The 13,152-nt window shown below is 41.0% G+C and overlaps 1 protein-coding gene across 1 annotated transcript in view; it reads left to right on the top strand.

Moving 5' to 3' along the window:
• Positions 1-12,520, top strand: part of PtA15_4A659 (uncharacterized protein) — a gene marked incomplete at both ends in the record, with an annotated part of 48,971 nt that extends 36,451 nt beyond the window's left edge. The window contains 4 exons of the mRNA XM_053168565.1: positions 10,907-10,948; positions 11,078-11,423; positions 11,503-12,340; positions 12,466-12,520. Of these exons, the coding sequence (XP_053019762.1) occupies positions 10,907-10,948; positions 11,078-11,423; positions 11,503-12,340; positions 12,466-12,520 (1,281 nt within the window). The remainder of the gene's footprint in view (positions 1-10,906; positions 10,949-11,077; positions 11,424-11,502; positions 12,341-12,465) is intronic.
• Between the last annotated feature and the right edge of the window lie 632 nt (positions 12,521-13,152).

Here is a 13,152-nt window from a genome sequence, read left to right as displayed (position 1 = left end):
TATACCACGGTCTTGTTCCGTGACTCAGAGTTGAGAGCTCTGCTAGATATAGGCGCCTTCTGCTCCTGTGTCAGTAGTACCTTCTTGGATGATTGTTATCCAGAATGGGGAAATCACTTGCTCCCCATGCCAAAAGCCAAGTTCAGCAGCTGCAATTCTGCTATGAAACCAGTAGGAGTAGTAGTTATGCCACTAATCTTCCCGCACTCCAAGGGCTCCCTTAGACTAAATGTGGAGTTTGTTGTTTTACAAGATGCTGTGTGTAATTACTTGATCTTGGGTAATGATACATTCTGCATGTATGGAATAGACATATTTCAAAGTAAAGACAGATTCTACACCATAGGTGGAGACTGGAAAAGAAAGTTCCAGATTTGCAATATTAATATTAAGCTCCTGGACCAGCTTAATACTAATAACGTAAAGTATCAAGAGGAATTACACTCTTTTAAAGAAGAGTACTTGTCCCAAGCTGCTGTTAGTGAAATCCTGACGGAAGATCAAAAACTTGATGTTCTGAAATCTTGTTTCAAGCACAAAGAAGCCTTTTGTACTAATGAAGAACCCATTGGTAATATTAAAGGTCATGACATGAAACTAGAACTCACGGTGAGCAAACCTTATCCGCCTCAGCTACGGAGGCCTCCCTATCCTTCAAGCCCCAAGTCCAGAGAAGCTCTTGAAACTCACATCAAAGAGCTCCAGGAATTAGGTGTCTTAAGGAAAGTAGGACATAATGAGCAAGTTGAAGTTACAACACCTGTAATAATTGCGTGGCATAATGAGAAATCTAGAATGGTTGGAGACTTCCGTGCTCTTAATAATTACACTAGACCTGACTATTATCCCATTCCCCGCATAGATCACTCCTTGCACAACCTGTCCAAAGCTAAGTACATCACCACTATGGATGTGCTTAAAGGTTTCCACCAGATCCCTATAGACCCAGAAAGCAGAAAATACCTCAGGATTATCTGCCACCTAGGAATCTTTGAATACCTAAGAATGCCCTTTGGTATCAAAAATGCGCCCTCACATTTCCAGAGGATGATGGACTCTGTATTTGGATCCTTCATCAGACAAAGTTGGATGATGGTGTACATAGATGACATTATAATTTACTCTGATGATTGGGAAACTCATTTGGAGAAAATTAACCTAGTGCTGTCCACGGCCATAGAAGCAGGTTTAAAGATGTCCATTAAAAAGTGTAACTTTGGATATGGGGAACTTAAAGCCTTGGGACGTGTAGTTTCCGGACTATCCTTAGCCATTGATCAGAACAGAGTAGCTTCTGTCTTACTTAACTCTATGCCACAGAATAAATTAGAAATGATGTCATTTCTAGGTTTCTGCAGCTATTACCGCCAACATGTACCAAGCTTTGCCCATGTAAGTAAAAGTCTTTATGCACTATGTAATAATGACACCATCTTTGAGATGACATATGACAGAGTGCAAGATTATGAAGAGCTTAAAAGGCTTGTTACATCTGCCCCCGTACTGTCCCAACCAGACTACAATAAACCCTTTATATTGTACATTGATGCTTGCTTGGATGGTCTGGGTGCCGCATTACACCAAGAATTTGTCATAGATGATAAACCTGTTGAAAAACCTGTTCTGTTTATATCAAGACAAATAAAAAACTCAGAAAAGAGATATGGCGCCAGTCAAATGGAATGCCTAGCACTGGTGTGGGCCTTAGAAAAACTTCATTACTACTTGGAGGGCTCTAACTTCGTAGTAGTCACTGATTGTACCGCTGTAAGGACCCTCATGAATATGAAAACTCCTAATAGACATATGCTTAGATGGCAAATTGCAATACAACAGTACAGAGGACATATGACTATAATCCATAAAGCAGGAGCCAAACATAAGAATGCGGATGGTCTAAGTAGATGGGCTTTGCCAAATAACCCAGATAATCCAGCATATGACCCTGAGGATGAAGACATTTTTCCAATCTTAGGGATACATGCCTGTGACTTAGATAATGCTTTCTATGACTTGGTCCAGAAAAGCTATGACGAGAACAGTGAACTCCTCAAATTGGTTGAAATCTTGAGAAATGACAATAGCCCACCAGAACTGATTGCTAGCTTACCAGATAATTTAGCCCAACACTATAAACTGGGAAAATTCACGTTGCTAGATGGACTTCTTTACTTCAGACATAAACACTCTAGTGTTTTGGTACTAAGTAATAAAGATCAAATCAAAGACATCCTGAAGGAATGCCATGATAATGTGAACTCTGGCCACTTCTCTGAAGAGAGAACAGTGGAAAGAATCAAACAAACTGCGTGGTGGATTGACTGGAAAGAACAAGTACATGATTATATCCAATCTTGTGATGCGTGCCAGAAAGGAAACAAACAGACTGGTAAAAGATTTGGATTACTCCAGAAAATTGCAGAACCCGCAGAGAAATGGGAAATAGTCAATATGGATTTTGTTACAGGCCTGCCCCCAGGAGGACCCTATTCTTACAACTCAGTCCTGGTTGTTGTAGACAGGTTTTCCAAGAGGGCCAGATTCATCCCTAATCACAAAGATGACACAGCTATGGAAGTAGCTATGCTATTTTGGAATAGAATCATGGCTGACGTAGGAATTCCAAAGATTATCATTAGTGACAGAGATCCTAAATTCACTTCAGAATTTTGGAGGAACCTTCACGACATGCTAGGCACTAAACTGGCATTCTCTACAGCTTATCACCCCCAGACGGATGGATTAGCAGAGAGAATGATCCAGACTCTGGAGGATATGTTGCGCAGATTCTGCTCCTTTGGTTTTGAATTTAAAAATCATGATGGATACACTCACGACTGGGTAAGCCTATTACCAGCCCTTGAAATTGCATACAATAGTAGCAAACACTCCTCTACTAAAGTAGCTCCATATGTACTAGAAAGAGGATGGATCCCACGTATGCCCAAAGACAATCTTAATGACAAATTACCTCATCTGCACCCTACCGCTCTTGACTTCAAAAAGATGCTGGACTCAACTCACCAACATGCCAGGAAGTGTGTAGATGATGCTGTTGAATATAACAAAGGAAGATGGGATAAAAGCCATAAGGAACCGGAGTTCAAGATTGGAGAAAAAGTTCTATTATCCACGGTGAATTTTAATAATTTAGGTGGTAGCAGAAAACTTAAGCCTCCATTCATAGGACCATTCACCATTAAGCAATTGCATGGTAAAAACGCAGTGGAAGTCATTCTTAGTGAAGAACTATCTAGGAAACATCCTGTCTTTCCTGTGAGCCTGATCAAACCTTACAAAGTCAGGCCGGAAGAAGAATTACCCCCCCCGCAACCTGTCCCAATAGAAGAAACTCCACCCTCAGGACAGTTAAGAGTACATAAAATCTTGAAGGACAAGAAAGAAAGAATACAAGGTAAAGACACCAGACTCTACTTGGTCAGATATAAAAACTTATCCGCGGATAGAGATGAATGGCTACCAGAAAGTAATATACCAGATGGACCTATTCACCTGAGAAACTACAGAGCAAGTAAGAGATCAGCCTGAGATGGCCAAAAATTTTTCTAGACCTTTCTTTTTCTGAGCAGAGACTCATCTTAGGGGTAGGGAATGTCAGCTGGCTACTATGGCAGAGCCACCGTGACATAAAAATATACAAATAAAATATGAAAAGTAGTTTTACATATGAAAGAGACATTATTACTCTTACATATGTAAAACTACGCAAAAAACATTAAAAACACTTATAAATAATTAATTACTTAGCTTTGTGTAATTAATAAGTAAAATATTATGAAAGATTCTGATTCTACGGGTAAAATAACCTAGGGTACCTCACTTACATGTACCCTTAATTATTATCCCTTCCTTGTGTAAACTACCTTCAAAGTTTACGCAAGTGCATCACGCCCCGCGTGGATGCACTTGTATGCACATATATATATAAGTACATATATTTACAACCATTTTCAGTGACGTAACTGAGGTGTTGTGTACAGTTCAAAAGATAGCTTTATTTGTTGCGTGGCGCACCCAAGCCCGCGTGCTTTGTTGCCTAGAGCTCAAGCCCGCGCTCCTAGTGTAAATATATGCATAATGCATAAACTAGCCCGCAACCAAAGCGCTCAGGTTACCAATAAGTAAGAATGGGCCAGAATACGCCCCAATAACAATATTACATGTGTTATAGGGCTTGTACACATGTAATTAATCACCAAACAAGATGTAATTACCACGTCATTCAATATAAAAACATTCTAGACTGAAAAGAGCTCTTGCAGCGTGCACAGGAGACACTAGAAAGCGCCCCAGCTTCTCCCAAGCCTCACTACACGTAAATTACAACTGTAGTAAATATGTAGAAGGGGTCAAATGAACTGGAGCAATCAATAAGCGCCTCCAGAACATGTATAAAGCACTGCTTACACGTGTACTAGTACACAGAAGCCAGTTCTAGTACCTTCTGTGGCACATTTTCACGGAAATGAGCGTCACAGAACCCCCAAACCAGCCCCCATGACGTGTAAGGCACGTGTAAAATCACGCAGAACCTCTGTAAAAGGTCCTTGGCAACCCTTGTATCCAAGCCCCAAGGTTCCACGACCCACAGCGCCTTCTAGCGCAACCAAATTGCCTCAGAATGCGCCCACAAGTGTCCCCATGTCCCCTGGGCGCCCCTGGAGGCCTGCCTAGGCTATATAAAGGGCCCTTTCTCCGCCCAAAAGGAGATTCCCCAGCTTTACATTACCTATTAGAATTTTACCCGCCTTCAACAGCCTCATTAGCCTGTGATTTGCCAGGTAAAATACCTACATTCGTGATTTTTAGCCCCAATTTCCGCCCTGAAGCTGCCCAGTAACCACCCTGCCCTCAAGATTACCTCCTCTGAGCGCCTCCAACTGCCCAACTTCACGCCTGAAGAACCTCAAGTGCCTCTAGGGTCTTATACTAGTAAGTTTAAGCCCCTTCTCTTGAGATTCTCTGCCATTTCTTTCTGGGATTTAAACCACACCTGTTTACAGGCCCCAGTTCTTCATTCTAGAGGGATTAAACACCCCTGATTTATCAGGCCCCTCTTTAAAATTAATTATATTCATTTTATTACGTCAAATTGGCCCAAATTGGCCCAAATTGCCTTGTTCTTACGCCATAAATCCCAACAATTACGTTGGAATTAACCCTTATAACCTTGTCTTAGAGTTTTATAACTCTAATCTTTTGCTTTGCACCACGTGTAGCTAGAAGGATAATACCCTTGGCATCACGTAGGCTGACAGAGCTACAGCCTCCTCTCACCAAAGAAATGTGGAGGGGTTCTGGATTAGACAAGTTTAATCCAGCCACAATTTTTAGCTTCCTTCTGAATAGTCAAGGTTTTTTAAAGGGAAACCTATGTGGTTTGTTTCTTGCAAAAACCACAGAAAAATAATGATGTTAAGCAGGGACATCCCTGTGATCAAGAATGAGGCAAAGGCCAGCAAAGAAGAGCGGATCAAGCAAGACACAGAGTTGTACCTCTGAGACAAGCAAGGGTCAGTGAAAGAGGTTAATTGCTGTCAATATCCTAGGCGCCTGTGATGGTAGGTATACTGGGAGTGTTGTAAGCTCTTTGGTGGTGATCCTGGGGTTATCTGGGGTGTGGTTCTGGTGTGCTGAAGTCTGTAGATCCGCCTCAGGCAAGGGGGAACCTTACTACAAAGATTTTCACAGTTTGCTTATGTAATTTACATATGTACATGTGGTTTGGTGCGCCTGGTAGCGTTGACACGTCACAACTGTGCATTTGCAGAAGGAGTATATTATAAAGAATTGGTAAGTTGTAACTAGGGTTAAAATTGCATGAGAAAACGGAATATGAATTCAAAACAAGGTTATCTCCTAATATGATAAAGATATGAAGTAATTCATATGTAAAAAGTAGAAAAAGGCAGACTTTAGGTCAGCTGAGTTGACTCTAAGGGTGACATTCCCTACCACCAAAAGGGTTGGATTTCCATAAGAAATTAAACCACAAGGGTAGACCTCTTCTCACTTCTGAACTTCCTGAGAAGGATAGCAGAGTCTGGAATGTCCTTCTCAAGGAGCCATTCATCATGATCAGCACTCATGCCTTTGTATCTAGCCAATTACATCATAACATCTCTGTTCTCTACTCTCAATCTTTTGTCTCTGAGAATCTTCTGTATGACTTTACTCTGAGGGGTCTTATCCATGGGGGAAATGACAACTTTAACCTTCTGTCTCAAGGGGAACTTTTCTGGATTGGGGTCTTTGTATGGTTTCACCAAACTGACCTTAGGGCCAGACAGGTTGTTGAAGTTTGCTGTGGATATCAGGACTTTATCACCAACTTTAAAGGATGGTTCTTTGTGAGTCTTGTCCCATCTTTCTTTGTTGTAAGAGGTAGCTTCTGTTATGCATTGCTTAGCATGTTTTCTAGATTTCTCAAAGATTTTTCCATAGGCAAGAGCAGTAGGATGAATGTCTACAGAGTCTTGTTTCAAGAAATTTCTGGGAAGGTTTGGGATCCAGCCTTTCTCCAGGATGGCAGGAGGTTTTCCAGTGGTTGAATGTATGCTGGTGCAATATGCTAGCTCAAGGATTGGTAGAAGTGAAACCCAGTCATGAGTGTATCCATCATTGTCTTTGAATTCTAGACCATATGCACAAAACCTCCTGATCATATCTTCAAGTGTTTGAATCATTCTTTCAGCTAATCCATCAGTTTGGGGTGATAAGCAGTGGAGGAGGAGAGTTTTGTTCCTAGCATACTATGTAAACCAGTCCATAATTCAGATGTGAACTTGGGATCTCTGTCAGAGATGATGATTCTGGGGATGCCAGGTCTAGGCGTTACTCTGTTCCAAAATAGTATGGCAGTGTCCATGGCAGAGTTACCCTTGAAGCAGGGTACAAATCTGGGGGTCTTAGAGTATCTGTCTACTATTACCAGACAAGCATTGAAACTAGCAGCTTCTCCAGGAGACAAGGAAGTTACCCAATCCATGTTAATCACATCGCATGGCTTTGAAGGTTCTTCAATTTTCATGAGCAGTCCAAATCTCTTGCCTGTGGCTTTATTTGCTTTCTGGCATCTATCACAGGAAGAGCAGTATTCATCAGTGTCTTGTCTCCAATTAGCCCACCAGGCAGTATCAGCTAGTCTTTCCAAATTCCTGTCTTCAGAAAGATGACCAGAGTAGACACTGTCATGGCATTCATGTAAGATAGTGTTGATGATTTCTTTGTCAGCTAGGACTAGGACAGAATTATGTTTTTCTCTGAAGTAGATGAGGCCATCAAATATAGAGAATCTTCCTTCCTCATATAGTTTTCTCCAAGGATCTTGCAGAGAGTTTTTCAGCTGGGCATCTTTAGCATCTTTGAACAAAAGCTCAGACAATATAACATTGTTTTTATCTTGCTTGTAACCTTCTCTCACTGAGTCAAAGAATTGATTCTTGAAAGTAGAGACATGGATGCCCATGATGGGGAATCTATCATCATCTTTGTCTTCTGGGTCATAAGCAGGGTTACTAGGATCATTTGGCAAAGCCTGTCAGCCACAGAGTACATGTCACAGTACCTTATATGTACCAAGTACCTGCAATTGTTCACATTACTTATATCACATTCCTTTTACACCTTTATTACATATGTATATCATTAGATACAAGCTTAAGAATGTACTCTTGTTATACATCACATCACAGATAACCATAGTTAAATACAGTTACCATAATGTACTGTTGTTATAAGAGTTAAATTACGTGCAAACAGTAAGATTACAATACATTGTAATATTACTGTACACGTGAAATACCCCAAGACAGGTATCACTCATTTATCCCCTGTTACGCCTCAGTCCCTATTTACATAACATATTGGTTATGATATAAATACATAAACAATACATGATGTAATCCAATGCAAAAGAGCACTGAATGGAATCAATGATTAGTTATGATCAGCTAGTGTGCACTGCTACTGATCTAGGATTAGTACTGATCATTAAACTGCCTTGATCATTTCCAATGTTGATCCTCATGAGGATCTGCTTCCCTTGAGCGCTTCCAGTTCTTCCCTGTTCCTGAAGCGCCTCCAAGTGCCTCATATTCCCTCCTGCTATTTTCCCCTCTATATAAACACGCCCCCCAAGACTGTTTATCCCTCAGAATATTATTACAGCAAAGTTTAACCCATACTATAGTTAAACAGTGCTTTCATTCTCACCCATCTTTCAATTCAGGAATAACATCAACTCTTGATTACCCTTACCTTTCTGTAGGTAAAACCACGAACCCAAGTTGAGTTATTCCTTGGATGCCTATTAACACCCTGTGTTGATCTGGATGCGCCTTAATTGAGCAAGCCTCTCAGTCAAGATTACTGATAGAGTGAAACCTTTTACAGGTCTTACCACAAACCCATTGGCCCATCCTTGGCATCTTACACTATCATCTTGCTAGTAAAAACCCTCTCAGACACAATTAGTTACCTACAGGATGACAAAGCCCATCTGCTAAGTCCATCAGCATTCTTATTAATATTCCCATCTCTGTGGATTATGGTCATGTTGCCTCTGTATTCTTGAATGGCAATCTGCCACCTGAGCATGTGTCTGTTGGGAGTCTTCATGTTCAGCAGTGATCTTAAATCTGTGCAATCTGTTACAACATGAAATACACTGCCATCCAAGTAGTAATGGAGTTTCTCTAGGGCCCAAACCAGGCATAAGAATTCAAGTTGGCTGGCACCATATCTTGTTTCACTGTCCTTCAGTTGTCTGGATATGAAAACAATAGGTCCTTCTTTTCTTACTCCATCAATGACTTGGACTTGATGTAAAGCAGCACCTAAACAAGTCATACTAGCATCTACATATAGTGTGAAAGGATGGGCCAAGTCAGGAAACAGTAGCAATGGAGCTGTGCTCAGTTTCTCTTTTAACAAGTTGTATGCTACTATCCTATGATGAGTCATCTCATATATGACATCAATCCTTGTAAGCTCAGTTAGAGGTTTTGCTATCTCTGCAAACTTCTCAATGTGTTGTCTGTAGTAACCATCAAAACCAAGAAAGGATTGCATTTCTAATTTCCTACAACTAGGCACAGGCTTTTGGAGGACAGCAGATACTTTGTTCTGGTCTATTCCTATGGCAATTCCAGAAACAAGATGGCCTAGAGCTTTGATCTGATCAAATCCAAAGTTACACTTCTTCAGGGAGATTTTCATGTTCATGTTGATGACAACTTTCAGTATCCTATCTATCCTATTGAGGTGTTCTTCCCAAGTGTTGGACATAATGATGATATCATCAATGTAGATAATGACCCACTTCTCATCAATTTCTTTTCTGAACTCAATGTCCATCATTCTCTGGAAATGAGAGGGGGCATTCTTGATCCCAAAGGGCATTCTTGATCCCAAAGGGCATTCTCAGGTATTCATAGATTCCTTTGTGCATAATAATTCTGAGTTGTAAGATTTCAAAGAATCTGATGTAACAGCAATTTAATCCTGATAAGCGACGACGATGATGATGACTCTGACTCCCAGCACTAACACACCTGCAGTAACGCAGGGTTGATTTTATTTGAGTTTTTAATATGAAGGACGCGCAAGAGATTTTGATTAGTCTCTTCTTCACGTTGATAGTATAAGCGCGTAAAGTTTTATTCCAATGACATAAAAGAAAAATAAACTATTTAACAATAAGTAAAGACACTAAGCGAACCTGATGTAACAGCAATTTAATCCTGATAAGCAACAACGACAATGATGACTCTGACTCCCAGCACTAACACACCTAAGTAACAAAAACAGTTGAACAAGAGAAGAAAAGAAAAGAAGAATAAATGATCAGGTCAAATGATGAGAACAACGAGAATATGAAAATGATGAAATAGGGCATACCTGCGGTAACGCAGGGTTGATTTTATTTGAGTTTTTAATATGAAGGACACGCAAGAGATTTTGATCTGTGGTTGTATTGGGATGGAATGGGAAAAATGGAGAAGGATAGGGAAGGAAAAGGGAAAAAGGAAAATGTGATGTTTTTCAGCTATGTTGTCTTGTTGGTTATTCTTGAAGGAATTCCAATGAGAAATGTGCTTACTAGTCTCTTCTTCACGTTGATAGTATAAGCGCATGAAGAAGAGACCAGTATGGTTGCGCGGCTTAGTTTGGTTTTTATGGCGGGGGATTGATTGATTAGGTTAGGTTAGGGCTTTGGCCAATACTTTCCGGATGCGAGTGAAAATTTACTTTGCTGCGCATACTTGGTGCGTGGGATCGCGTGGAATTTGTCATCACTTAACATGAGTAGGTGTCTGGAATCTTCTGCAATGACATTCTGGTGAAAACCTTTGAGTACATCCATAATAGTCAAGTGCTTAGCTTTGGCTAGGTTGTTCAGAGTTTCACTGATCTTGGGAATGGGATACCTGTCTGAAGCAGTATAGGATTTTAAAGCTCTGAAATCTCCTACCATTCTGGACTTTCTATTATGCCAGGCAATGATTACAGGAGTGGTGATCTCAACTACTTCATTATGGCCAAATTTCCTTAGAACATTTAGGTTTACTAGCTCTTCAATATGTTGCTCAAGAGCTTCTCTGCTTTTGGGGCTGGTAGGATAAGGAGGTCTCCTGAGCAGAGCAGGATAGGGCCTCTCAGTTGTCAACTTGAGATGAACTTCATGCCCTTTAATGGCACAAAGGGGCTGATTGGTGTTAGAGAAGGCAAGGTTGTTATTGTAGAGGACTTCAAACAGCTTCTCTTTTTTGCTCAATGGTTAGATTATCACTGAACTTGGCTTCACAAAGTTCTTACAGATCAACAACTTAGACTGCTGGTGTGTCTTACCCCCCACCTTACATCTTTTTTACTGTTTGATCAGTCTCATCTGATTGCCATGCATCTGCCATTGCTCCACCATCTAGTCAGCATCACCAATACCTTGGATCAATTGTTTGGACATTGAAATCCTGCCTTTTGATCCTGTCGCTCTTTCAGGCTTGGGGCTTCATATTGTTCCTAGCAATTACAAGATTGTTACTACTGTCATCAGGTGATCCCGATCTGCTTAAGAACTTGGTTGGGCCATTTGATGATGCAAAATAACAAGAATGTGCCGCCAAAGAACTTTATGAAGTCTTGGGCCCGAAAGAAGTGTTGGTTAAATGACCGGCACTCAATTGTTTCACTCAACATCATCGCTACCAGATTCAATGGTCAGCGTATTATATGGTCAATGCAACAGTGTATAAAGCGCCACCTCTATCCCAAGATTAATGCCGAGAACAAGTCCCTGCCACACAAACCGACTGCAAAAGAACTTGCTCATGCTCAAGCTATTGTCGACGACTTTATTCCTTTCACTCATGGGAAAGTTATCTTAATTGACAGAGATGCTGGTAAAGTTGTTCCTGCAATAGATTTCATATGGTTTTCTTTCTACTTATGGAAAATTTCTTTTGATCAACAAAAATCCAGGGCAAGTTGTTGCTGTAATAGAGTTCATACCGATTTCTGAGCTCACTTCCACTGAGAAGGCGGAAATAAATTGCATTACAACTTTCCTTCACAAGTGGAAGAAGTTTGTCTATCCAATTGCAGCGGGACGTGGATGGGGTGGTAGGATGTGGGGTGTAGGTTGGCGCAAGTGTATAAAGGCTCTGGAACTTTTTGGACGTTATATAAAGTTGCGTGCGGCTCGGTTGTTTGGGCGTGAATACTTTCAACTTGCCATCCAATCCCAACTCGTTTCCAGAATTCTCGGCCGGATGTTTAAAAGCATGGGTAATATTCCATTCAAGTCAAACCGGGAGCTGATGGAAAAGCATGGCATTCCATCCTTTGCATCTGGCGAATTCAACAATTGTCTTTCCAAGTTTGACTGCGCCCCACACATTACATTTACGACAAACGGATTCTACAATCAGCCTCACTGCGACAAAGGTGATGCATCGGATTACGCCTTTGCGCTCTTTGTGCCAGTCAAAACGTCTGATGGTACACTTGCTGACCCCTCAACAGAGGCTGGAGCTTCTGGTGGCCGATTTGTCTTCCCCGATTACGAATGTTATATTGCTTTCCAGCCGCAAACTGTGGTTAAGTTACTTTGGACTGCAAATCAATGCACACACTGCACTCTTCCCGGATTCAAACCAAAAGGATTTACTTGCATGGGAATGTCGCTCCAAATTACAAAAAAAGCTATGAATATATGTAGTGCAATCAAGACTGGATTAATATATTTACGAAACACGTATCAAGAGAAGCAGAAGGTCTACTTTGGTGGGCATCGAAACTACATGGGAAAACCTGCCAAGTGACTCCGGTAAGTATTTTGATTTTTCAATTTTATTGGTGACTTCATTTAGATTATTGATGAATATTATTCCACTTCTATTTGATTCAGAGTTTTGATGTCTCATTTTCCTTGCTTGATTTCAGCATGCCAATCATCCTCTTCCAGCAAGTGAATTATTCTCTTTTAGCTTCCTGGTAACTCTCTATCCATGTTGACTTGCTTTTATACTTGCTTTCCATCCTCTTCAAACTTCCCTCCAGTATTCACATGATTGTTTTTTTCCTTATCTGATTCTCCATTAAACTTCAACAGAAAACCTGATTCTTAAGTTACAAGCCTAATTCTAAAAAAGAGTATACTTTCTGATGGATACATGTTGATATGAGGAAAAAAAGCTGAGAGAGCTGAGTAGGCTGACTGAGCTGAATGAGCTGAGATATCAGGTTGGAGTGAGCTGTTGAGGCTATTTTTTTCATTAAAAAAGAAAAAAATGATTGGAGGAGCCTACAAGAGCTGAGGGAGCTGGCCAAGCTGGCCTTTTATGTGCCTGAGCTGAGTGAGCTGATATTTTAGGCGGGGCACAGTGAGCTGACAGAGCTGGCTTTATTGAACCTGGCTGAGCTGAGTGAGCTGAGAATTGAGGATGGATGTGATGAGCAGACAGAGCTAATTTTTTCCAGCTTGTTTCAAACAAGGAAATAATGATTGGAGAGGGCTGTCAGAGCTGAGGGAGCTGGCAGAGCTGACCTTGTACCTGGCTGAGCTGCATGAGCTGATATTATAGGTGGTGTGTTGGGAGCTGGAAGAGCTGGCTGTCTTGAACCTGGCTG

The sequence above is a fragment of the Puccinia triticina genome, chromosome 4A (assembly GCF_026914185.1).
Source record: "Puccinia triticina chromosome 4A, complete sequence".
In the NCBI taxonomy this organism is placed as follows: Eukaryota; Fungi; Basidiomycota; class Pucciniomycetes; order Pucciniales; family Pucciniaceae; genus Puccinia; species Puccinia triticina.
Note: the sequence above shows the minus strand (reverse complement) of the source record. Positions and strands in the feature narration are given on the sequence as shown.